Source organism: Rousettus aegyptiacus, unplaced genomic scaffold, assembly GCF_014176215.1.
Source record: "Rousettus aegyptiacus isolate mRouAeg1 unplaced genomic scaffold, mRouAeg1.p scaffold_m13_p_6, whole genome shotgun sequence".
Lineage (NCBI taxonomy): Eukaryota > Metazoa > Chordata > Mammalia > Chiroptera > Pteropodidae > Rousettus > Rousettus aegyptiacus.
In genome coordinates this window covers 43,093,552-43,116,841 of record NW_023416309.1, presented here as the reverse complement: position 1 = coordinate 43,116,841, position 23,290 = coordinate 43,093,552, and the positions used below count along the sequence as shown (strand labels likewise).

Here is a 23,290-nt window from a genome sequence, read left to right as displayed (position 1 = left end):
GCCATAAATACCTACAAGACTGGACAAAATAAATGAAGCAAAATTTTTTCAGAATTGAACAACAGACAACACATGACTGCAATGTCTGAGAGAAGAGAAACTAAATGTGAGGCCCATAATTGCACAGCCTTCTACCTGGGGATAATTTCCTGACTATGGTACACAGAGCAAGAGTCAAAGCAAGCCTTGGCAGTCTTTAGGAGTTGAGGAAGCAAAGATCAGAATTGGGGAAGCCGTGATGGCTAGAATTTACAGCATGAGATGTCAGAGATAAGGAAGGAACTATGGTCACAGGTGGTCCCAAAGAATCCACACTAAAGCTACGTATACATACATGGTGGCAAAGAATAGTTGGGAATTAAAATTAAAAAACAGTACTACTTACAAAAGCACAAAAAACATAAAATATTTAGGTATAAATATGCCAAATATGTACAATATTTTTATTCTGAAAACTGTAAGACATTATTGAAATAATTTTAAAAATACTTTAAAAAACAGAGAGATATGGTACACTGATATATTAGAAGATTAATAATGCCAAGATTCCAATTTTCCATAATTGATATATTCCATGTAATTCCCATTATGTAGATGAGAACATGCTACAATTTATATGGTAAAGCAAAGAAACTAAAATAACCAAACAATTTTTATATAAAAAGACAAAGTTGACAGTCTCACACTATGTAGTTTCAAGATTATAATGCTATAGTAATCAACATATTGATTAATAGAACAGGATAGAGTTCAAAACAGATTCACACATATTTGATCAATTGACAAAGGGATTGAGACAATTCAACCAAGAGATGATAGTCTTTTTAATAAATGATGCTGGAGTAATTTGATATTAATATTTAAAAAAACTAAATCCACAGCTCACACTAATATAAAATTTAATTCAGAGTAGTTTATAGGCCTAGATATAAAATCTAAAGTCATAAAATGTTTCACAATAGCATAGAAGAAAATCTTTGTTACCTTGTGTTAGACAAACATTTCTTACATAAGACACAAAGATTATAAACCATAAGAGAAAAAAATGAATATACTATAGTTTATCGAAATTAAAATGACATCTCTTTAAAAGTCACTGTGAAGAAAATTAAAAGACAGGTTATAAATTGGGAGAATATTTAAAAAATATATTTGTAACCAAGAGATATAAAGAGCTATACGACTCAATAATAAGTAAACAAATAATCCAATTCAGTTCAAGGAGAAAGGGAAGTATTTTCAACAAATGGTGCTAAGTCAACTGCATATCCATATTGGACAGTTGAAGAGAAAAATTATTGGAAGGGAAGGGGAAATTGACATCATATACCATATAAGCAAAAATTAATTTGAAATGAGTCATAGTCTAAACACAAAACAAAATCTATAAAGCTTTTAGTAGAAAATATAGAGAAAATCTTTTCAAATTTGAGGTAGGCAAATATTTCTAAAAACACACACAGACAAAATTATTTCATAGATTGGACTTCATCAAAATTAGCAACCTTTGTCCTTTGAAAGGCACTGTGGGAAACAAAATTACAACCCCCACCCCCCAAAAAACTGTATGCCCAAATACCTACGATGATTGTGAATATGTTACTTTATGTGATAAAAAGAATTATGTAATTCCTAAATGAGGTTACTGATCAGTTGATCTTAAAATAAGCAAACTATCCAGGATTTCTGGGTAGACCCAATGTAATCGTATGAGCCTTTACAAGCTGAATAGGAAGACAGAAGGCAAGGTGGAAGAGATTTGGACCACAAGAATAATTCAACATTACTGGCTAGAAGATGGAAGGGGTCATGTGCTAAGGAAATAGAGACCTTAGTCTTACAACTGCAAGGAACTAAATTCTGGCAACAGCTTTAATAAGCTTGGAAGCAGATTCTTCCCTAGAGCTTCTGGAAAAGAACACATTCCTGCCAATACCTTGATGTTGGCCTCTTGAGACCCTGAACAGAAAATCCAGCCAGACTGTGCCAAACATATGGCCTACAGAACTGTGAGATAATAAATGGGTGTTGTTTTAAACCACTCTATGTATGGTAATTTGTTACACAGCAATAAAAAACTAACATAGACACTGTTAAAATGAAAAGGCAATCTTTAGACTGGGAGAAATATTTGCAACTCATATATCAAACAAAGAACTTGTATCAAGAATACATAAAGAACTCCTGCAATTATATATTAAGAAAACAAACAACCTAATTTTAAACTTGGATGAAAGATCTGGATAGTTCACAAAAGAAGACATGCAAATGTCTAATACAACCATGCAAATATGTTCAACATCATTACTCATTAAGATTCAAATTATATACACAGCGAGATATTTTTGAGTACCCATTAGAATAGCTACAATTTAAAAGACTAGTCATTACCAATAGCTAGATATCATAGCACAAGTAAAATTCTCATATTTTACAGATAGGAAAACAATAAAGTACACCTCTGAAAATGATTTGACAGTTTATTTAAAAGATAAACAGACAATAAGCACGTGATCATGCTATTCCATTCTTAAATACACAAGATAATTGAAAACTTATATGTACACAAAAAGTTGTACATAAATCTTCATGGTAGATTTATTTGTGATAGCTAAAACTGTAAGAAAAAAAAAACCCAGATGCCTATTGACAGTTGAATGAATTTTTTAAAATAATGGTATATCTGTATAATAGAATATTCTCAGCAATAAAAAAGACTACTGATACATACAACAAAATAGCTTAATCTCAAAAGCATGGTGCTAGTGAAAAAAGTCAGACAAAAATAGTATGTAATATAAGATTATATACAATTTTATAAAATGTAAACAAATCCATAGTGATAGAAGTAGGTCAGTGGTTGCCTGGGGGTAGAGGGAGAGAGAGATAATAAACTAGCATGAGGACAGTTTTAGGGTGATGGAAATACTTATTATTTTAATTGTGATAATGATTTCATAGGTGTACACTTATCAAATTGTAGTTTAAACACGTACGATTATTTACTTCGATTATATCTCTGTAAAGCAGTTTAAACAATTATATGGCCCACAAAGCGCATCTTCCAGCCAGAAAGGCCTGGCCATAGTCCAACAGTTTGAATTCTCAGGCGTCATGATTATCATAAAAGTCAGAAGGACACTCTGAGATAATTAGAATTCTGTCATATAGTGATGCAAGTTGGGCTACCTATGAGAGGCAGGTGGGAAATCGGGGAATTTTCCTTCCTTGTCATATTCTTTTTGGAGACTGAGGAGAATTAGCCTTCTGAAGACCTGTTTTTCCATGGCTGACTGCCTTAATACACCCCAAATCATTGAGTCATTGAGTTTTCTAGCACTGGGCCCTACAAAGACACAGAGATTTCTAAGGTACAGGACTTAGTCCTTAGGATTCTAAAGACTGTATATCTGGGCCCGTGCTATTATCAGTCATTGCCTTGAGTTCCTTAGTGGTGGCCAGTAGGATTAGCTATCTAGAAATCTCAGAGACTCCCTTGGTTTATGAGAAAGAAAATCCCCTGAGGAATTTTCTCGGCAGTCTCAGAGTAGAGACATGATTTTATCACATCTGAGAAAGAAGGAAATCGTTCTAATCACATCTTTTGATTTTTTTTCTTTTTTAATTCCTGGGCCCACTTAGGTCTTTGTGCGGCTAGCTTCTCAGCTCAGGGCTCTCATGAAGGCATAGCTGATTGCAGAGCAGAAATCCAGGAACTGCCAATGCAGGGAAGAATCTGTCTCCCCTGACGGAAGCGCCCACAGCATAGAAATGCAAACCAGCCTCCATCCCTCCTACAGCGTGCTTCAGCCCTGGCACAGGAAAGAGCCAGCTGCAGAGGCTTTGACCCTCCTTCCACTAACAGAATCAGTGCCAGTTGGGGAAACAAAAGAGGATTCAGCTTCTCTGTCACTGGCAGCCAGATCAGCAGGTACCCCAGATAAGGGTCCACAAAGGACATCATTCCTGTTAGCCTCGAGACATCTTCCTGACGATCTTTATTCTCCAAAAAAACCTTCATTGCAGCTTGAGCAAGAAAAGTCATTTAACCTCGTTTTCCAGTTACTTATTCATTCATTTATTCAATGAATGGAATGTATACCTACTGTGTACAAGTCACTCATATATTTCTGGTAGAAATCAATACTAAAATCTAGATATACCAGAAACCAGAACAATGCTCTTTTCTTTAAGGGATAATATCATAAACCATCTCTTGTGAACCTGTTATTAAGCACCAGCAGTACTGCATACATTATTTCCTTTCCTCGCAATGCAAGTTAGATATTATAATAAACATTTTATAGTTGACAAAACAAAGGTTAAACAATTCGCCCGAGGCCAACAGCTTAACAACTGTCCAACCTGGAACTTGAGCACAGATTTAGAATGATCTCAAACTCATGCCCTTTCCACCCTCAGTAGATTACATAGCCTGTTTGCAATGATTTTGTGATGGTGATATTTCCTTATTTATAGCACTTCGGCAAACATGTTCACACTATTATCTCTGGCACATCTATAGAGCATTACAACAAAAGGTGACATCTGGCTGCACAGACTCTTGATGGATTCCCACAGCTCAGTTTTGGGTTTTCAGCCCTTAGGTTCGAAACTCAATTTATCCATCATTAGAAACTAATTTGCTAAATGCACAGAAATCTGACATATAAATAAGAATTCTAACTTATTATTTATAAGGTTAGGTAGGACCAGAAAACTGACTGGAATATTGGACATAATGTCTCATCCATTCCACAAATATTTATTGTGTATTAGGTACAGACAGGGTTCTAAGTGTTGCAGATAAGACAGTAAATATGATTAGTAAGGTCCCTGCTCTCATGGTGATGACATTGTCAGTCCTGATGTTTTAGAATGCTAGTTGGGAGGAAAACAGTCATACCAGCTATAAGACATTCAGCTTTAACTATGCAGGGTTCGAAATGTCTATGGGCTAATCAGGAGGACAGTTATAAAAATAGTCACAGAGATGTAAAGTACAGCATAGAGAATATAGTCAGTAATGTTATAATAACTATGTATGGTGTCAGCTGGGTACTAGATTTACTGGGGGGCGGGGAGCACTCTGAAAGTTATATAAATATCTAATCACTATGTTGTACACTGGAAACTAATATAATATTGTGTTTCAACTGTAATTAAAAATTTTTCAAATATTTTTTTAGAGAGGACATTTTTTAATGGTGTACAGGAGCCGGCCCATGCCAGCTCTGGAAAGACAATTGTTAAATTTTCAGTTATTTTGTGAGCTGACTGATGTCGACTTGATAGTTAAAATCAGCCATAGTCAGTATATTTAGGTCACAGAAATTTGAAAATTTAAATCAGAGCTCCTTTTCTCTCTCCCCACGAGAGGCCATTGTTAAAGGTTTACTGCTTCAGCATTGGAGAGGAGCAGAGGCTTTGACTATGTAGCCCAGAAGAAAGACTTTGACTTCCTTGGATTTTAGAGCCTATAGGTAAGTTTAAGGGTCATTAGAATACAGATGGTAGTAAAAGTCTGAGGATAGATACAGTAACCTGGGGTGAGGGGAGAGTATAAAAGCAGAAAATTAAGAAAAGAACTTAAAACAAATAAAACAAAATAAAAAACTATACTTAGGTGAGGAGCAAAGAGAGAAAATAGCCCCCAAAGGGATTGAATGCATCAGGTTTGCAGTACCAGGAAGGACGTTCACAAGCGAAGGTGTAATACATTCCACGAAGGAAATGTTCTGCTTTGCTATGTTCATCTTTTGAAACTATTGTCTGAAGACTACAAAATGTCCAGGAATCTTGTGACTGGGGTGAGGAGAATCATTAAACTCAAATAAGCATTTTCAAAGACTAATGGGGAATAAAGTTAGATGCACAAAGGTGAAAGATGAGGATTGAAGCGGGGATAATAAGGAGATAGAACCTACAGAACCACCGAACAGCTCTGCCTGGCAGCGGGGAGCCCCTCCCTTCTGAAGAGAGGAAAGCTCGATATGGTTATTCCAAGCCTCACCTCTTGAATCCCTATTTTCATTTCTTCATACAGGAAATACCCTTCCATCAGCACATTCTTTCTTCACTTGGAGGACACAGAAGGCGTTCGTTTTAGCTCTGCTAAGCAACCACACTCTCCTGAGATTGATGACACCCAAACCACTGAACCTGGAAGTTCAACTGCTTATCATTTAGGGTAGATTTTTCTACAGATGGCTAATTTCATTTCCCGCATGTTGAATTCTTCCTAGCATTCTGCCCAGAAGGTAATCTAAATTTCATGCTTAGGGAGTACTTCGATCTTACTATGAACATATGCTCCAAGAGGGAATATTTTTTTTCTGCTCCTTTTTAACTCATAAAAGATGCAGCAGGCTTGGGGGAGAGGAGGAAGAAGAAAAGAGTATAAGATTTACATTGTCTGTGTGGCGATAACCAGCCCATCCTCACCTCAGAGAAGCAGCCTCATCTATGTGCAACTGAAAGCGGGGTCAGACTCTGTACTGTGATATCCTGCTATCCAGATCTCAGCTAATGGAGCTGAGGATGGTCAGCTACTCAACAGATGGTAATTTCAAAATTGCAGCAGAAACAGTGACTTACTGGCTCAAAGAGACAAGCTAAAATAATCAGATTCTCTATTTCTAAAACTTTCCTCTAGGATTCCTGTTGCAGGAGCATGGGGTGGAAGAACAAGTAAAAATAGAGATGATAAGGGAAGGCGGGCAAAGAAAATCAGAGACAAGACACCATGTGGTTCCTGACAGAGTAAGGTTAACACAGAGCTTCCTAAGAACTGGAACTTAGAAATGGAAAGTCAGAAACCAAAAACAAAGTCACTTCTAAAGGCAATATACTCCAGATTTCAATTCATGATAACAAAAGTGTCATAATTAACACACATGTGGCTTTTATTCAAGACACTGTCTTTTCGTTATTATGACTTGATAAATATTTATTAAGCACTTGCTCTATATCAGACACACAGAGAATAAAACACTATCCTTACTGTCCTCAAATAGTTCTCAGAGTGGGAAACAGTAAATAAAAACTTCTGCGCTAAGAGTTTATTGGAAAAGGCAGAAAAAAAAATGAAAATGACAGCTAATGTGACAACTTGGCAGTAGAAAATTTCTGCAGTTATAGAAGGGCAGTCAGCAAACTGAGGACAGCTCAGACTCAAATAGCTGAGCACGGAGTACTGGCAGCTGATTGTGTTTATAATCACTGCTTCATCAACTCAGACAATGATATTTAGCCCACTTGGCAGACTTATTGGTTTCTCCCAGTTATAATGTCACCGTCTGAATACTACCTCTTGGTTTTACCAAGAGGGATATGTTGGTTTGGCCTGGCTAATTCCTATAAAAGTCAAATATATTTTTCTTCATTGAGTACCTCAAATCAGTCAAAAGGATAACACAAAACAAAGCCACCCAGGTGAGCATTCGATAAATGAGAATGATTATCTCATATAATCCTCAACCAGTACCATGAAGTACCTACGATTATTATTTGCATTTTGAGATGAAAAGAAACTAAGGCTTAATGATATTAAGTAACTCGCCAAAGTCACCACCCAGAAGTGACAGAGAAGACTCTGTTCTATTTTTGTGGTCTTTATTATTACACTATACAGAAGGCACCAAACAGAAGACTTCTTACCCAAACTAACACAAACCATTGGCAATAGCAAGGCAACGAATAGTCTAAGTTATACGTCCAGTGATCACCCTCAGAGGAGCTGTTGCCTTTGGGAAGGACAGCTATAAAGAGCCACCTGGAAAAGGCTGGATTTAATTAACTAAAAGATAATGTTTGAGCGCATATTCAACTTCTTTATCATATTAAAGTCCCAGAGTAGACATTCCTACACACACATACAAATGTGTGTTGTGTGTATGTGTTGACATATTGAAATAAAAAATAGCAATTCACAGGACTAATAGTAATTGTTGTTGGGAATGATGAGCTGGTACCACTTAATTAGCAATAATAGAACAAGGTAATATGGCAGTGTTTTGTTTTTGTTTTTGTTTTGTTTTGTTTTGTTTTGTTGGCAAATGGGGATGCAGAACACTTGTAATTAGCAAGAACATCTAACAAGTTGTGGTTCATGTCCTCTCCCTCCAGGCAAGGGCTCCGTAAAAACGGTTTTTACAGTGATGAAAACACAGAGGTAAATCATGAAGCAGTTCTCCAGTCCCTGGGAGGGAAACAGTTCAACCTTTTATTCACTTAGCATTGACTGGAGGGAGGAAGCAAAAAACTACATTAGTCTTCCATTCACATCCCAGATGCTTCCACTAAGTGATCACCTTCAGGAAAGCTCAGCTGGTGTGGATGATAAGTATTGAGTTTGATGGCCTGGCAGCCATGGAAGAAAATTCATGGTGGAGAGAGGACTGTCATCTAGGGCCTACTGCTATAACAGCCCCAGGTAACTCTAACCTAGGTGGTGGTGGTGGTGGTGGTGGTGGTGGTGGTGGTATCCAGCCTGTGGTGTAGCCCATTACACACACACACAAACTCAGAAGTCCCCTGTTCCAGCTCACTGCTGGAGACAAGGACTGTGGCCCCCCAGGGTGGTCAGGGGAGTTGACTTCCTTCCTCTTGGAGGACAGCATAGCTGTGTCCTTCATATCTTATATCTGTAAGTACACTTTGAATCACAAAGATGGGAATATCTTGTTTTTATGATCTGACCACCATGGGATTATATCTTAAGTTGGGTTTCCTAGAAGCAGTCCCTGATACAGAGATATGGGACATGTAATTTATTATGAGAGTGTTCAAAGGAAAAGAAGCAAGAAGTGTAAAATGAGAGAGTTGAGCAAGGATGCAGTCTTAGGTTAAGTTTAGTTTGGACTTGACCCACAGGAGGCTCTGCAGCATACATACCACGCGGACTTGCCCCATCAAGGAGTGGGGTTGGAGTATTACTTCCAGGAGATATGGGGATCCCTCTGGGGCAAGGGCAGCTGTGAGACATTAGCAAGCAACACTAACAGATGCTGGTGTTGGGTGCACGGCCAAGGCAGGGAGAAGCCAGGAAATTGCCTTCATTCTCAGCTCATTACTGTGGCAGCTCTGAGCCAGTATATTAAATTCATTCTAGGACAGGGTGTGTCATTTGATATGTACAATGACCTGATAAGATATGCAGGGCAGATGTAAATTTTCTTCAGCACAGACTCCTATTTTATAAAGGAGGAAATGTGCCTAGATAGACCAGATTGCTACTCTAAATAATCCAGATAATATGAGAAATGTTGAGACTAGAATCCAGGACATAAGATTTCAAGTTCTGTGTCTTTTCTGCTATATCTCTCTGTCTCTTGCCTCTTCCATGGTTAAAACTGAGAAAGGTAAAATAATAATAGCAGGCATGTAGGTAGCAGGGCAAACAAATGCTGCAGGAAGCAGGGAAGGCTGAGAAGAATCGAGATGGACATATCAGAAAGGCTTGTTGAGGGAGCTCCAGCTCTGCTGGGTCTATCCCCTGGTGGTTAGGATTTAGATGAATGGGTGGCTGGGAGCTTCCTAGGCTCAGGTAGGGCAGAGACTAGAATGCTCAGGAGTACTAGCATGTGGATCATCCTAGACAGAGGCTATATTTGCCCCAGCAATGGTAAGCTGTGTGTATATGTTGGGAGGAGGGCCCTCAGTCACTGTGGCTTGTCTTTCCTCTTACCCATTTCTCATATGGTCTTCTCTCCACACCCTTCTCTAGCTCCCAAATTCAGTTTGCAGTGTCTGGTTGTGTTAACTCTTGAATAATTGGCCCTTGATGGTAGAGGGCTGCACGAAATTGCTTTCCATCATCAGATAAAAAGGAATAATGACCTTTAAACTATGAAGTAATGGTAGTATTTAATAGAATTAAGATGGCTTAGGAAAGGCCAAAGTATTCAAAATGCCCACTTTCTCAGACACCCCTACCCAAGAGATTTCCAAGAGTCTCAGGGTAAAGGACAAAGGAAAACAAATTGCCACCTTCTTATTCTTAACACCTGGGCCATAACCATAATACAGAACGTTTTGAGAAACCCGAATGATACATGTGACCCAGCCTAGAGATTTATAAGGCCTCTCCTCCAACCTTCCCCTCTCCTGTAAGCGCCCACGAAATCACAGCGTATAACGGCTCCATCTAGTCCATGAAAATGTAAAGAAGTGCAAGAATGCGTATTAAAGAAAATCCCCCCCCCCTTGTTTTTTGCTGACAATGGCCACACCATAGTGGCACGGCACAGTAACCTCAATCACTAGCAAAGGAAACCCAATCTGTATCCTGAAGTCTGAGCAATGGGATCACTCTCTCTCCTTCTTCAAAGGGAAGTGGAAGTGGGGGTATCAGTGGGAAATAACTTAATAATGTGCCGCTGAACTTGTGGGATTGAAGGACGTATATAAATCAAGGCATCTAATAATAATCAAGTTTATAAAATACAAACCAGAAAAGCCAACCCACAGCACACAACCCAGATTTGCTTTAGAGAGTCAAAGGCCTGGGAAACTGGCCAGGTACATCTTGATGGAGAAGGAAGAGTTGAAGAAAGGAATCAAGGGGCCTGGCATTGGATGCTGATTGCGAAGGTGAGGGGCCACCGTGTGATGTTGGTTCCCACACAGGTATTCTGCTTATCCCAACTTCTATCCTTTTGCCTGCATCTTTGTTTATTTTATTTTTAGAAACGGGCTTATGGAATGGGCTGAAATGATGGCCCTCCAAACACATATCCACCCAGAAACTGTCAATGTAACAGATTTGCTTGGAAAAGGGATTTTTGCAGATACAATTAAGAATCTTTGGATGAGATCATTTCCAATTAATGGAATGTACCCTAAATCCAATGACATGTCTCCTTATAAGAAAGAAGGGGAGAACACACAGAGGAGCCATGTGAAGATGAAGGCAGAGTTCAGAGCGATGCACCAGCAAGTTAGGGAACTCCAGGAATCACCAGCAGCCACTAGAACCTAGTAAGAGGCAGGGCACAGATTCCTCCCTAGGGCCTCCAGAAAGAACCAGCTCTGCTGACATCTGATTTTGGACTTCTGGCCCTAGGACCCTAAGAATAAATTTCTACTGTTTTAAGCCACCTGCTGTGCAGTCATCTGCCATAGCAATCTAGGAGACAAACACAGCCCGTTAAGTGCTTCTCCTCAGAAACTCTAAACAACAGTGTGACTGGATGAACTGCCAGGCGGTCCCCATTTGGATAGCTCAGCGATCAGAGAACAAGCCAACCAACCAGCATTATAATCTGCATTGAAATGTGGGAATTTCATAGTCTCCCTGGGCTACTGACCCCACACAGAAGCTTCTACCCTCAGCCCTTCAGGCAGCATTGCAGATCAAAAACATCCTATTAAACCCGCCTCAAGCACTTGAGGCCCCTGAGAAATATACTCAAATGATGGAGCTGTTCTCCTGTTGGCAAAGGTCTTTATCAAGCAATCCAGAGTACATTTTCGATCATTCGCATATCACAATGAAGAGACAAACCCTGTTAGTGTGTGTTCACTGAGAAAGAAAAAAACAACAAAAAAAGTAAAACGCCAAGGTTTGGTACACCTAGGGACTAGCTGGGGCTTTGAGCCTTCATGAATCTTAGCAGTAGTCAGCGAAATGTAATTCAATCTGTTTAACTTTATGATATATATTCATGTCAGTGGCTTTAAGATAAGGAAAAGACTTTAGTGAAAAATGAAACTTCTGATGAATAGCTCAGAGGATGCTGAATAATATACAAATATTGCTTTCCCCTCAGTCAGAGGCATTCCAAATCCTGCTGCATTTCCATCCCTGTCACTGCTGTTTTTCTATAAGGAAAACGATTTGGGAGGAGGAAAGGAAAGAAACCTTGGCATTTGGGGCAGGAGGAGGGAGTGCTGGGGGGAGGGAGGAGTAGGAAGAGGGAGGAGGAGAGAAAGGGGAGAGGCCAGGAGAAAGAAGGGGAGGAAAAAAACTCAGCATGTAATCACTCAAAGTTCCTAAAAGATGCACGGAAATTGGCACATTGTTGATAATAACCGTAATAGCAAAGTTAATGATAGGCTCTGGGAAGGACCTTGCTTGGTCTCCGATTTGTTATAATGAAAAGGAGATGCTTGGCTGGCGGGCATGGCTGTGTTTACCAATGTGGCGTTTATCCTGCCACAGCCCACCAGTCACGTCACAGGCCCAGCCACTTGTCTCCCTCACTGTCTCAGCCCTCATTTTGCCTCTACACAATTATTGGTATCTTGGCTCTTCTCTGAGACTTGACAAAAGAACAGGTGTAAACATCCATGGGGTGGTGGGGTTGGCACAGGGGCTCGCTTTTCTAAATCTGTTTCATTGTTTTCTGCACAGGGAGGGAAGGCAGCACTGGGTTGATGGATTGGTCAGAGTAGGGTCCACGTGGCCGAGGAGCGCAAGGAGCATCCTTGGGGGTCTGAGCGTCCCTACGCCTCTTGGGCTCTGCTGCACAGATGTCTCTGGAAAATGCAGAGGAAGGGTGGGGGCAAAGAGACTGCTCAATGATGCCAAACCTGTTATATGTTCTATTATTATTTTCTTCATAAGAACAAGAGAGAAAACTGAAGCTTGGGGAGGTTAGAGACTTACCCAAGACCACACACTAATAACTGCAGAAGCCGGCTTTGAACCCAGATCTATAGCTTTTCAAAAACCATATCCTTAGGGCAAAATGATGCTTCTGGCCCCAAAGGTGAAGGTGATGCCCTAGATGAATCTGGGGTGGGAAGTGGTCCCTTAATTCTGAGAGCTCAGAGTGAGAGAGACTTCATTTGAAGGAAGTTTACATAACACAAAGATAAACACTCATAGAAAGCATATATTGTAAATAGAAAATTGTTTAGAGAGCAGACTATTCTTCAGATCTGGTGAGGCTAGTCTGAGCCCCACCACATGAAGGCCCCTGACTGATCTCATTGAGGCTTGTGGCTTCCAGAGTTCCAATTCTGAGCCCTTAGCTGTCACTGTGTTTCAGAGTGTCAGGTAGGTGGTATAAAGCTCAGGGAAGAAATCTGCTCCAAGTTTCCTTTCTGCTAAAAATATCTTCCAATGCCAGGCAATGCCTTTTTCAAGCTAAGATCCTTACCTCACGGTCCATACAGAATTGCCTGCCACATTTGATAACCACTTAAAACCTTAATTGGTGTCGGTCTGTTCCAACATTTGTTAACAACAGCAAATTACTTATGATGGGACACTGCCAGCAAAATTGCTAAACAAAAAGTTTTTCTACTTTTGTGAAAGGAATAAGACAAAAGAGTAGCAGAGAGCAACATTAAAGCCATTTTCTTTGCCAAGAATCTTGAGTAATGATTTCCTGTATCTTTAATGCTCATTGTGAAGGAACTAAGTAATTATAGTTTCTTTTTCCATTTATAAAGACCAATAAACTATTCTCTAGCAGATATTATGCTACAAATCTCTTTTGAAATTATTGTCCATCTTTGACCTATGAATGTTCCTATTTTCACTATGCTTAATATTCAGTACTGCGGAACAATCTCCTTATGCTTTTTAAAAGTTTATTAAAAAGAACTCTAATGAAATACCCAGGAATCTGTTAGATCTGGAACACCATTATGAACGTTTGATGTGACTTTTACTTTCTTTACTGTTTTACACTACGAAGTGAATATATGCTCATTATAAATATATGGAATAATATAGAAAATATAAACTTTGTCATGTACATATTAGAAGGTCAACATTTTTCTAAATCCAAGTGCTTGATTTTTTGTTAGTTTTTCTAGCCCAATTGCCCATCATTCCCCCATCCTCATTTATCCTCCAGTTCTGCCACTTCCTCAAAGCCCTTATCATTTTGCCAGAGAGAGAAGGGAAATATTATAGGTAGAAAAAAAAAAAGTGTGAGTAAATTTCGACTTTTTAAACACCTACTGTAAATGTGATTTTCTTAGATAATTCTTCCTTAACTTTCAAAGCCAGCCTTCTTCCAGGTCAAGTGAAAGGGTTGGGGGGGAGGGTGGGCTGGGGGAGGGGTCAGGAATTACTTCTCTTTCTAAATTACTTGTTCCCTTTCTCTAAATTATTGAAACACTTTCCTTCCCAAAAAAGTATGATAAAAAATTGAATACTTACATGAATGTGCCTTAAATTATAAGTTCCCCCAGGCCAGGAAAGGGGTCACATATTCATATCTAGAATTATAACACCTAACACAGTACTAGGCACTTAGTTTCTTAGTTTATGCTCACTAAGTATTGAAAGAATAGTGATTTGACAAATTACTTGAAACATTGTTGCCGTAGACATTCTGTTTTTCAGCATCCATTGTACCTTCATAGGTACTAACACATGGCCTTTGGTGGTGTTGAAGGGATAATTTTTCTCCAAGTATATTTAGTCTGAGTGAAATATTAAATTCAAATGCATCCATTCCCATTTCAAAAGCCAGAGCCACATTTATAGGTTTCTTCCTCACAGTTTTCCTCACTGTTTGGTTTTCTAAGGCTGTTTATAGCAAGGGCCACACAATGGGGGGCTTAAGCAACAGAAATGAATTTTGTCATAATCATGAAGATTAGAAGACAGAGATCAAGGTGTCGGCACGGTTGGTTGCTTCTGAGGTCTCTCTCCTTGACTTACAGAGGACCATCTTCACCCCGTGTCTTCACACGGCCTTCCCTCTGCACTTGTCTATGTCCTAATTTCTTCTTCTTATAAGGGTATCAGATTGGATTAGTACCCACCTGAATAGCCTCATTTTCAACTTAATCACCTTTTTAAAGGCCTTATTTCCAAATACAGTCATATTCTAAGGTACTAGGGGTTAAGTCTTCAATGTATTAATTTTGAGGGGACATAATTTAGCCCATAACACTTATTGTATCATACAGTGAACATGTGACCTAAACTTTCCCAGTTGGAAAATTTATCTGGAATTTTAAATTCCAGATAATATGGGGATAGAAGGGATGATAAGAGGTCGTTCATTCCACAAGAGACCCTGGGTAAGATGCTGTTTGCTGGGAAAACATTTCTGTATTTCCTGGTTCTCTTTCCTCCAGAGCTATCTTACCTCTTGCCTCTTTCAAAGCTGTGTTTTCCAAACTTGAGTTGAGTCCATGGGCTCTCAATAGCCTTCCCATAAATTCCTATTTGCTTGGCTTAACATCTATCTTATTAACTGATATATTAAATATCTTTTTAAAACTCATCTAAATCTATGCTCACTGATCTTGGCTATGTAGGAGCTCACCACTCCAATGAGAGGTCCTTAGAAGACTGCAAGGCTGATAGGGGATCTCCATAAACAGCTTTTGGGCTCGGAGAACTAGATTTCCATCCAAAGGTCAAGATCTAAAAGGGAAAAAAAACGATGTAAGGGTAAATAGAACACGGAAACATCTCTGAGTTTATACTCCCTCAGAATTTTAAGTTAGGGTGCCCATACATCCTGGTGTGCTTGAGACAGTCCTGTGGCATGCTTGTTTCCCCAAAGTAATTACTAATAGTGCTCTATTCTATGTCCCAGTTTGGATAAACATGATATGATCACCATATATTAAGTATGTTTTGTTGGTTGATATATTTCCAGTACCTAGAACAGAGCCTGACACAAAGCAGGTTTTCAATAAATATTTTTAATGAATAAATGAAAGAGCTCTTTTCCCATCATCAGCTACAAGTGCACATTTACATATTTATTTTTATTCTACTTGACGTCACTTGCTGGGTCTAGATCATGAAGCCAAGAGATTTTGGAAGAACAGTATCTTGCTATGGAGAGCTCCTAGACAGAAAGGAGACATGTGTTTGGAGACCTGCCATGTTCCTGTTAGCATCTAGGGAAATGATGGCTGCCTCTTTTAAAGGGATGTATTTCAAGGCAAGGTGTGAAGTCCACCTATTGTTGGAGAGTCTGCCAAGATCTGAGCTCCACTGGGCTCAGAGCTTTTTCTCCCCCTTCCTGCCCTGCCCTCATTGCCTGGTTGAGGCTCCTACTTGATCAGTAGGCAACCAACATGCCATTAATTAAGAGGCACAATGCATAGCATAGGATGATTAGCTCATGATGAGCACATGCTGCCTAGAGTTGTCTTGTTATCATTATAAATAGATTAGAAATCTGGGGAGCATATGCATTCCCCCCACCCCCATAGAGGAGAATCTGAAATTGACAGGTTGAAAGGAGAATGTGTCAAGTAATTGACAAAGATTAACTCTATCTCTCTAGACTCATCTCTCTTCTTCCCTTGGCTCCCCTCCCTCAAAATGCCCCAGCTGCTAATGGAAAAAGCTCAGCCATCCTCTAATCGAACCATAGAGTTTGGAAGGTCAGTGCAAGAAAACCGTCCTGTTGCTCTGAAGATCAGGTATGTTGTTCATGGAGACAATTATGTGCTTCCCAAGTGATTCTATCTAGAAACCAAGAAAGACAGATTAGTAACAAGAAAAGCAATTCTGTTCTGTCTTTGTTGCTTCTGCACAGCCTCCTTTCTCTTCAAATCTACCATGCTTGGACACAATGTTAATTGCAGCCAGTTCTTGGAAGACCGGACAGCAATAACCCTTTGCAATGGAGAATAAGCAACAAAAGATCCTACATTAAAGGAAGAGGCTTCTGGGAGAGGCTCTAGGGAGAAGTGGGGACTTCTTTGGTGGCAAGAAATCCCTGGAGCCAAGCAGCCTTCCGCACAAGGGACACTTTGAGCACAGACATTTCAGCTGAGGAAGTCTCTGTTCTTCAGGGACCAGACCGTGTACTCTCTCAAGAGCAAATTACTGAAGGCCTCACTTTATCTGGTTCATTTCTAATAGCTGCAAACAGCACCATCCCCCAGAGACTAAGCCATAATGACAGATGGCATGTGTGCTTGTCACGATCTATTTTCCTCTGTCTTTCCTGACATTTTGAAAAGAATCTGCATCTTGTGCTAACTCTCTGAAAGAGCCCTTCTTGAGCTGTGACCAGAATGAAGTTAAAAAACCATGTCCTTGGTACTTCCAGATATATAAAAGATACGTTTTTACAGATAATTGTTTTATCTTATTATTTTTCAATAGGCGAAGGTGAAGAAACTCTAATCGGTGACCTTCAGAGAAGCTTTGAGGGATCTGAGGACCTGGAACTACACACATCATCATAAAAGCTTTGTAGACGAAGGGAGAGGAAACAGGAAGCAAGTTATAAATACCGGAGCCAAAAACTGTAAACAAGCCAGGCCAAACTGTTTTTGTCCCAGAAGCATGGCTACCTCAGGGCATCACAACATTTGGCAAGAGCGAGCATGTTTCGGAACCTGAGAGCCTTCACTCTAATTCTGCAAGGCATTTCTGGCAGCCCTGATTAGAAGCGTCCATCTCTTATCCCTTCCATATGGTCCAAGCAAAATTAAATCCATTATATTAAAAAAAAATGTAATAAAAGGAGCAGTGACTTTTGGAATCATGGTGTTCATAATGAATTTTAACCCAAACGCTCTTCCTTCTGAGGGGGACCTCAGGGAGATGGTACATCTCCCTAGGTAACTCTGAATTCTGTCCCTGAGAGAACAGCCTAAATTGAGAGACTGTCAGATCCCTTTTAAAACTTGAGGCCAGGGAGGACATAGGGAAAGGATCCAGACAGACAACGGAACTACAGCTTCTCAGATTCAAATCATTATTTGTCAAGCCCTAGTCATTCTGTGTGTGTTCACCCAAATTATCTCATTTGATCTGGGTTCCAACCCTGTGAGATAAATGCCACTGTCGCCAATTTATAGATAGAGAAGTTGGACCTTGATTACGTCATTTTACCCATCTGTGCCTCAGATTATTACAAAGTAATGGACCTAAGTTTTACTGAGACTTTCAGTCTCTGAATAAATTGAACTCCAGCCAGGCGCTCCTCCCTTTCTTCGTATACCATGTCCCAATGATTCCTCTCTGAATGACCCTATATCTCATCATGATCTGTGGTCTGAAAACAGAGACAAAAATCCATTTTAAAGGGCACTCCGCTATTTTAAAGTTAATGCTGACCAAAATAAGTTTAAGGAACATCACAATGCCATAGTACTTTGAGAGGGAATTGTTGGGCTACATCCGGTCTCCTTTGTCTGTACCATTGGAGCAGACAAGAGAATTTGGTGGGATGTGGTGTGTGTGTCTGGATGAGGCATCCCCATTGCGTCTGTTTGCTCTCCGGCCTTCTTCCCTCTGAACAAGGCCAAACACTTTAAAAAGCGAGCAGCACAGCATGTAAAGCTGGGGCCTGGCAGCTGTCTGTTGAGAAGCCTCACTCCAGCCCAGTGAGGGAAGCAAGGGCATCAGGCCACAGGCTGCTCACCAAATTGGTCAGCAGGGCAACAGGACGTGGAGGATTGTGGGCTGCTAAACAATGAGGATGCTTGGGACATTATAAACACAGGAGCTACACTGGCATCACCACTGGGCTCCCTACCGACTCTCAGTGCTGTCCAGTTCCATCGGCTCTGCATTCATTGGGCAGTTATGTGGTGGAAAGAAGACATTTGGAATCCAGCTTCGCCTCTGCACTGATTTGCTGTGCAACCTTAGAGAGGTCACTTTCCTCTCTGAGTCTCAGCATATGCCTCTACAGAAGAAGAGGATTCGCCTAAGTACTGCCTGTACTAGTCATCTCTCAATAATTTTGGAAGTGGCCATGTGCTTTTCAGACCTCTGAAAAACAAGTCTAGCCAGTGAGGCAGACCGTAAAGTTCTTTTTGTTTCCAAATAAGAAAATCATGGTCCAGAATGACTTGCTGAAAGTCAGAGATCTCTTGGTTTAATATTCTTTCCAAGGCACAATCCATCACCACCTTGATTCACAGTGTGTTTTTGTTCCAGATAACTCAATTAGGTGACTCCCTCAGAGTAGCAGCTGTTGCCCAGAAGGAAATGAGCAAATTTGGAAGCTGTTCTCACTTCTTCAGATTAAGGTACCTTGTATCATGGTAACAGGAGCTAGGGCAGGTGACTTTTACCCAGTAACTCTCCCTGAACCACTTTAGTGGCAAATAGAGCAGTTGTTCTCAAACATCAGTGCACATGAGAATCCTCAGAGAATCTGCCTATGGTGCTAAGAGCTGGGGGCTTCAGCTCCAGAGTCATCTGCAGGCTTACTTATCAGGTCTAGGAATGCCTTAGAGAAGACAATTCTGATGCAGAGTATTTTCCCCACTGGAGAGAAACCTAGCACAGAAGCAGCTACAAAGTGAATACACTCTCTGCCACCTGCCTTTGCCTGTCTGCTACTGAGAAATCTGACGGACCAATGCTGACGGTGGAAACAGAGGCTATATTTTTAGTATGGCTTAGCCCAAATGAACCAACTAATTCATATTGTTTTACTCTGTCCTTTTTAATCTGGTGGAGCAGTTTTATCAACCTGACACAAAATTAACATGGGAAGAACCTAGATACCTCTGGAAAGCAAAAACTAATGCATTTAGAAAATTCACCTTTGACTTGGGATAAGAATATTAGACACTTTACATTATTTGGGAACCTCAAAGCCATTAAAATTTTCTTAAAGATGTACAGGCACTTTATGTTATGAACAATTAATTAGATTGAAAAAAACAACAACTATTTTTTTCAGAGGTGCCATAACTGACTCCTAATATTTGAGGAAGGTACTTACATAATATAAATTTGTTTAAAAGGTGAGTATAACTCAAGAAAAGTTACAACAATAATATGTAATTTTTAAATATGTTCACAAATCAAAAAAAATAGCCCATTTTTGTTCAAATTGAGTTCAGAATATGTGATTTCAGAACAGCCAGTTAGTATCCAAAATATTATTGACCAAAGCTTTTTGGTTTCTTGGGTTTCTGGGATCTGTGGAAATTGAACACATATCTTGAACACTTAAAAAAATGAAAACGTCTGGCTTACAGCTCTTGTCTAGATACTTAGTTCGACTTCCCTTATTACCTAATGTGGAGAAGAGCCATCCACTCATTCTTCCAAATTCCTTACTCAGCAGTGGGCAAGAGAAGTAGATGTTACTAGTATCATTCTTCAAACACTATGAAAAAGATGAGGAGGAGGAGGAGGAGGAGGAAGAGGAGGAGGAGGAAGAAAAGAAAAGAAAAGAAAAGAAAAAAGAGATGTCCTATAGAATTCCTTTCCTGTTTTGTTTTGTTTTGTTTGTTGTTGTTGTTGCTGTTGATTTATCCTGCTGAAATCTTTAAGACCTGAGCTGGAGTTCCACCTCTACCATCACTGGAAGCTGAGTTCCATGCAGTTACCAAAGTTACTAAAACATCTGCTCAGAAGTCCCGGCACAAACATCAGGATGGAAATTGGATATTGATTCGAAAAAGCCATCTAGTAAAGGGAGTCATAGAAAATGAACAGGTATATGAGATTCAACTATTGTTCTCCATTCTTCATGCCCTTCCTAGATTGGAATTATATGTCCATACCTTTTACCAGGTAACTTAGTAGTGTCTTACACCAGTATAGGCAGACTATATTTCCCTAGTCCATCGTTATTAGACATGGCTATGTGGTTTTCTTTACCCAATGTAGGTAGCAGGTAAATAGAATAACCATTTTGAGTTAAGGCTTTGGAGGCATAGGGTATTCTACCAACCTGACTTTAAATTCTGTAACCCACCATGAAAAAAAAAAAAAAACATACCCTCGGTAGCTGCTGGTCTCGTAATGATGACAACTCAAGGAACAGACCTGGGGCAACTGAAACCCGCATCCAAACTAGCCCAGGGGAGCATGGTCAATCCCGGATGAGCTCAGCCAAACCACAGGCAATCTGAAGACTCAAAAGCAAAACATAATTATCTATTGTTATTAGCTGCTTGGATTTTTTTTTTGTCATGTAGCATTATGGCAACAATAGTTGATTAATACAATAAATAAAGAAAATTGCTCAAAGAGAAAAATCTCAGACAAGTATATAGCTTTGATGTACAAAAATACATTTATTTTCAACAATTTCAAAACCACTGTCTTTTTTTTTACAGTAGAAATATTCAAATGGAACAATAAAACCAAGAACAGTATATGTACATATACTGTATATATAGATATGACTCATGCATTTGTATTCCAATGTTTAGTACAAGTATTGCAATTGTCTGCCCCATTTAACCATTGAAACAAAAAAAGCAGGATCTTTAGAAATACTCCTAATCCTGATCTATGTTGTAGCCAATCAGATTTCTATAGGTCACATCCTCTCAGTGTCTCACAGAGAAAAAAGTGAACAACATCCCACAAATATTAACAGGTACAAAACTCAGCCTTTCCTCCCATATATACAGTATATCATTTTCTAAACAGTGTGTATAGGCTGAGCCTGAAAAAAAAACAAAAAACAAAAAACAAAACAAAACAAAAAAACGCTTACAGCATGGCTTAAAGTGACCCTACTGAAAACAACTGATATGTGTAAGGGTGAAGGGGCTGGGATGCTGGAAAAGAGAATGCTGGCTTTGAGAGCTACTCACCCCAGAGGCAAGGACTATCTGAAGGGAACTGAAGGCAGACATTTGACTTTAAGGAAGTTGTGTACATCTGACAAGAAAAGAGCACAGCTTTGCTAAAATCATCTTTGACTAATATCATTAAAGATTAGACCCCTATTTGGCCTGCAGGGTTTGCATGGGGCTCGTGATTCCAGAGATGCCACCTCCCACCCAATCTAACTTCTTTGGAGCCAAGAGGCACCCACTGGCTTAACCTAATGCCCAGGGGACTTTTCTGAGCTATGAATAGCCCAAGAATTCCCCATAAGCATTATATATTTCCCTGGAAAACAACCAGAAAGCAGATTCATTGTCATTTTTCAATCCATCTCCTGGTCTCGTTATAGAAGCCATTTTCTCTTCCTTTTGGAGGAGAAGCCTTGTACCCCCATCTAGATCTCATCTGTACCCCCATTTGAAGTCTCTAGTGGGCTCCATCTTGCAACTTGTCCATGTCACTGATAGAACAAAAAGAGCCCCATGGTCTACGATGTCACCATAGTCCTTCCTTTACCAATTGTCAAAAAGAAGCCCTTCCCCCCACCCCCACCCTTTATATACATAAGTAGAAACCAGCTATGGCATGGACACAGAGATGCAAGAGTTAATTGTGACAGACAACTGGAGAGCATCCAGAACCCAACACATCAAGCCTGGGGGTTGGTCAGCTCTGACGGTGAGTGCATAAGCCAACACACACATCATTCTTTTTTTCTGTTTTCTTTTTTACTAAACATTAAATTATTTCTCAGGAAATAGAAAGCTATTTACATTGTAATTATATACAGTAAGCCATCAGTAGTAGCCTCGCTATTGACATGCACGAGGCAGGACCTCTTTCATAAAGGTGTGCACACTTTCTGCAGCTACGTTCACTCCCCACCCACCTACTGCCTGCAGATCTAACTAGGAAATGGTTTATGTTTTAGGTGTGTGTGCTGGGGTGAGGGGTGTCGGTGATTTGGTGGGGCTCAGGGAGCAGGGAGGTGGGAGGTTAATGAAAAGCCAACCCAAATTTCGAAATAAAAAGAAAGAGAGATCACAAGGAAAAACAGAGTTTTTGCACTATTAATGGTAGCATAAAACAAGAAGGTAATGGGAAGATGCTTACTGTGCCCACAGCACAAAGACAAGCCACTTATCCTTTTTGTCTCATTTTAATCAGCTAAGAATGCCTTTGTCTCCCAAAGCTTGGCATCTACCTGCTATTTATGAAGGGGCCCTTGATAAACAAAGATTAAAAAAGACATTTTCATTTTTCCCATAACAATAGTAATAGTAATCATCAAAAATAAAAAGCCAGAAAGATGGTTGACCGCGTGGCTTGTCGGTATTAAACACTAGTGCAGTTGGGGATCTCCTTTGTGCTTTCGCTGTTTGCGATGGTGGCAATGCCTCCTGCAGGGGAGAGAAGACAGAGGGAGAGACGGCTGTCAATTTCACAAGGGCGGGGTCTTTGTCTGTTTTATTTACTGTTCAATACCCAGCTACCTTGAACAGGTGCTTAATATGTATTTACTTAATAGGGCACCTGGATATTCTGTCCTATTAGCTCACTGGCATATTTCATCTACACTCAACATTTGCCATCACCCGTACCAGCACACAAGGCAGTAGCAATACCTTGCCATCTTATACTTTGCTAAGAACTACAGTGATAGCCAATACATACTGAACACTTACTAGGTGGCAGGCACTGTGCTAATGACATAGTATCATTTCATTATCACAACAATCTCAGAAGGTAGGTACTATTATTCCTGTGTCACAGATGAGGAATAGGAGACACAGGGAGGTCGTAGAGCTA

General features: G+C 39.8%; 1 protein-coding gene across 3 annotated transcripts in view; it reads right to left on the bottom strand.

Annotated features, from left to right (window-relative positions):
• Positions 1 to 20,975: 20,975 nt before the first annotated feature.
• SORCS3 (sortilin related VPS10 domain containing receptor 3) overlaps positions 20,976 to 23,290 on the bottom strand; it is a 513,788-nt gene continuing 511,473 nt past the window's right edge. For all 3 annotated transcript variants that reach the window (XM_016144038.2, XM_036222121.1, XM_036222120.1), the window contains exon 27: positions 20,976 to 22,881. In XM_016144038.2, coding sequence (XP_015999524.2) covers positions 22,817 to 22,881 — 65 coding nt within the window. In that variant the 3' untranslated portion in view covers positions 20,976 to 22,816. The remainder of the gene's footprint in view (positions 22,882 to 23,290) is intronic.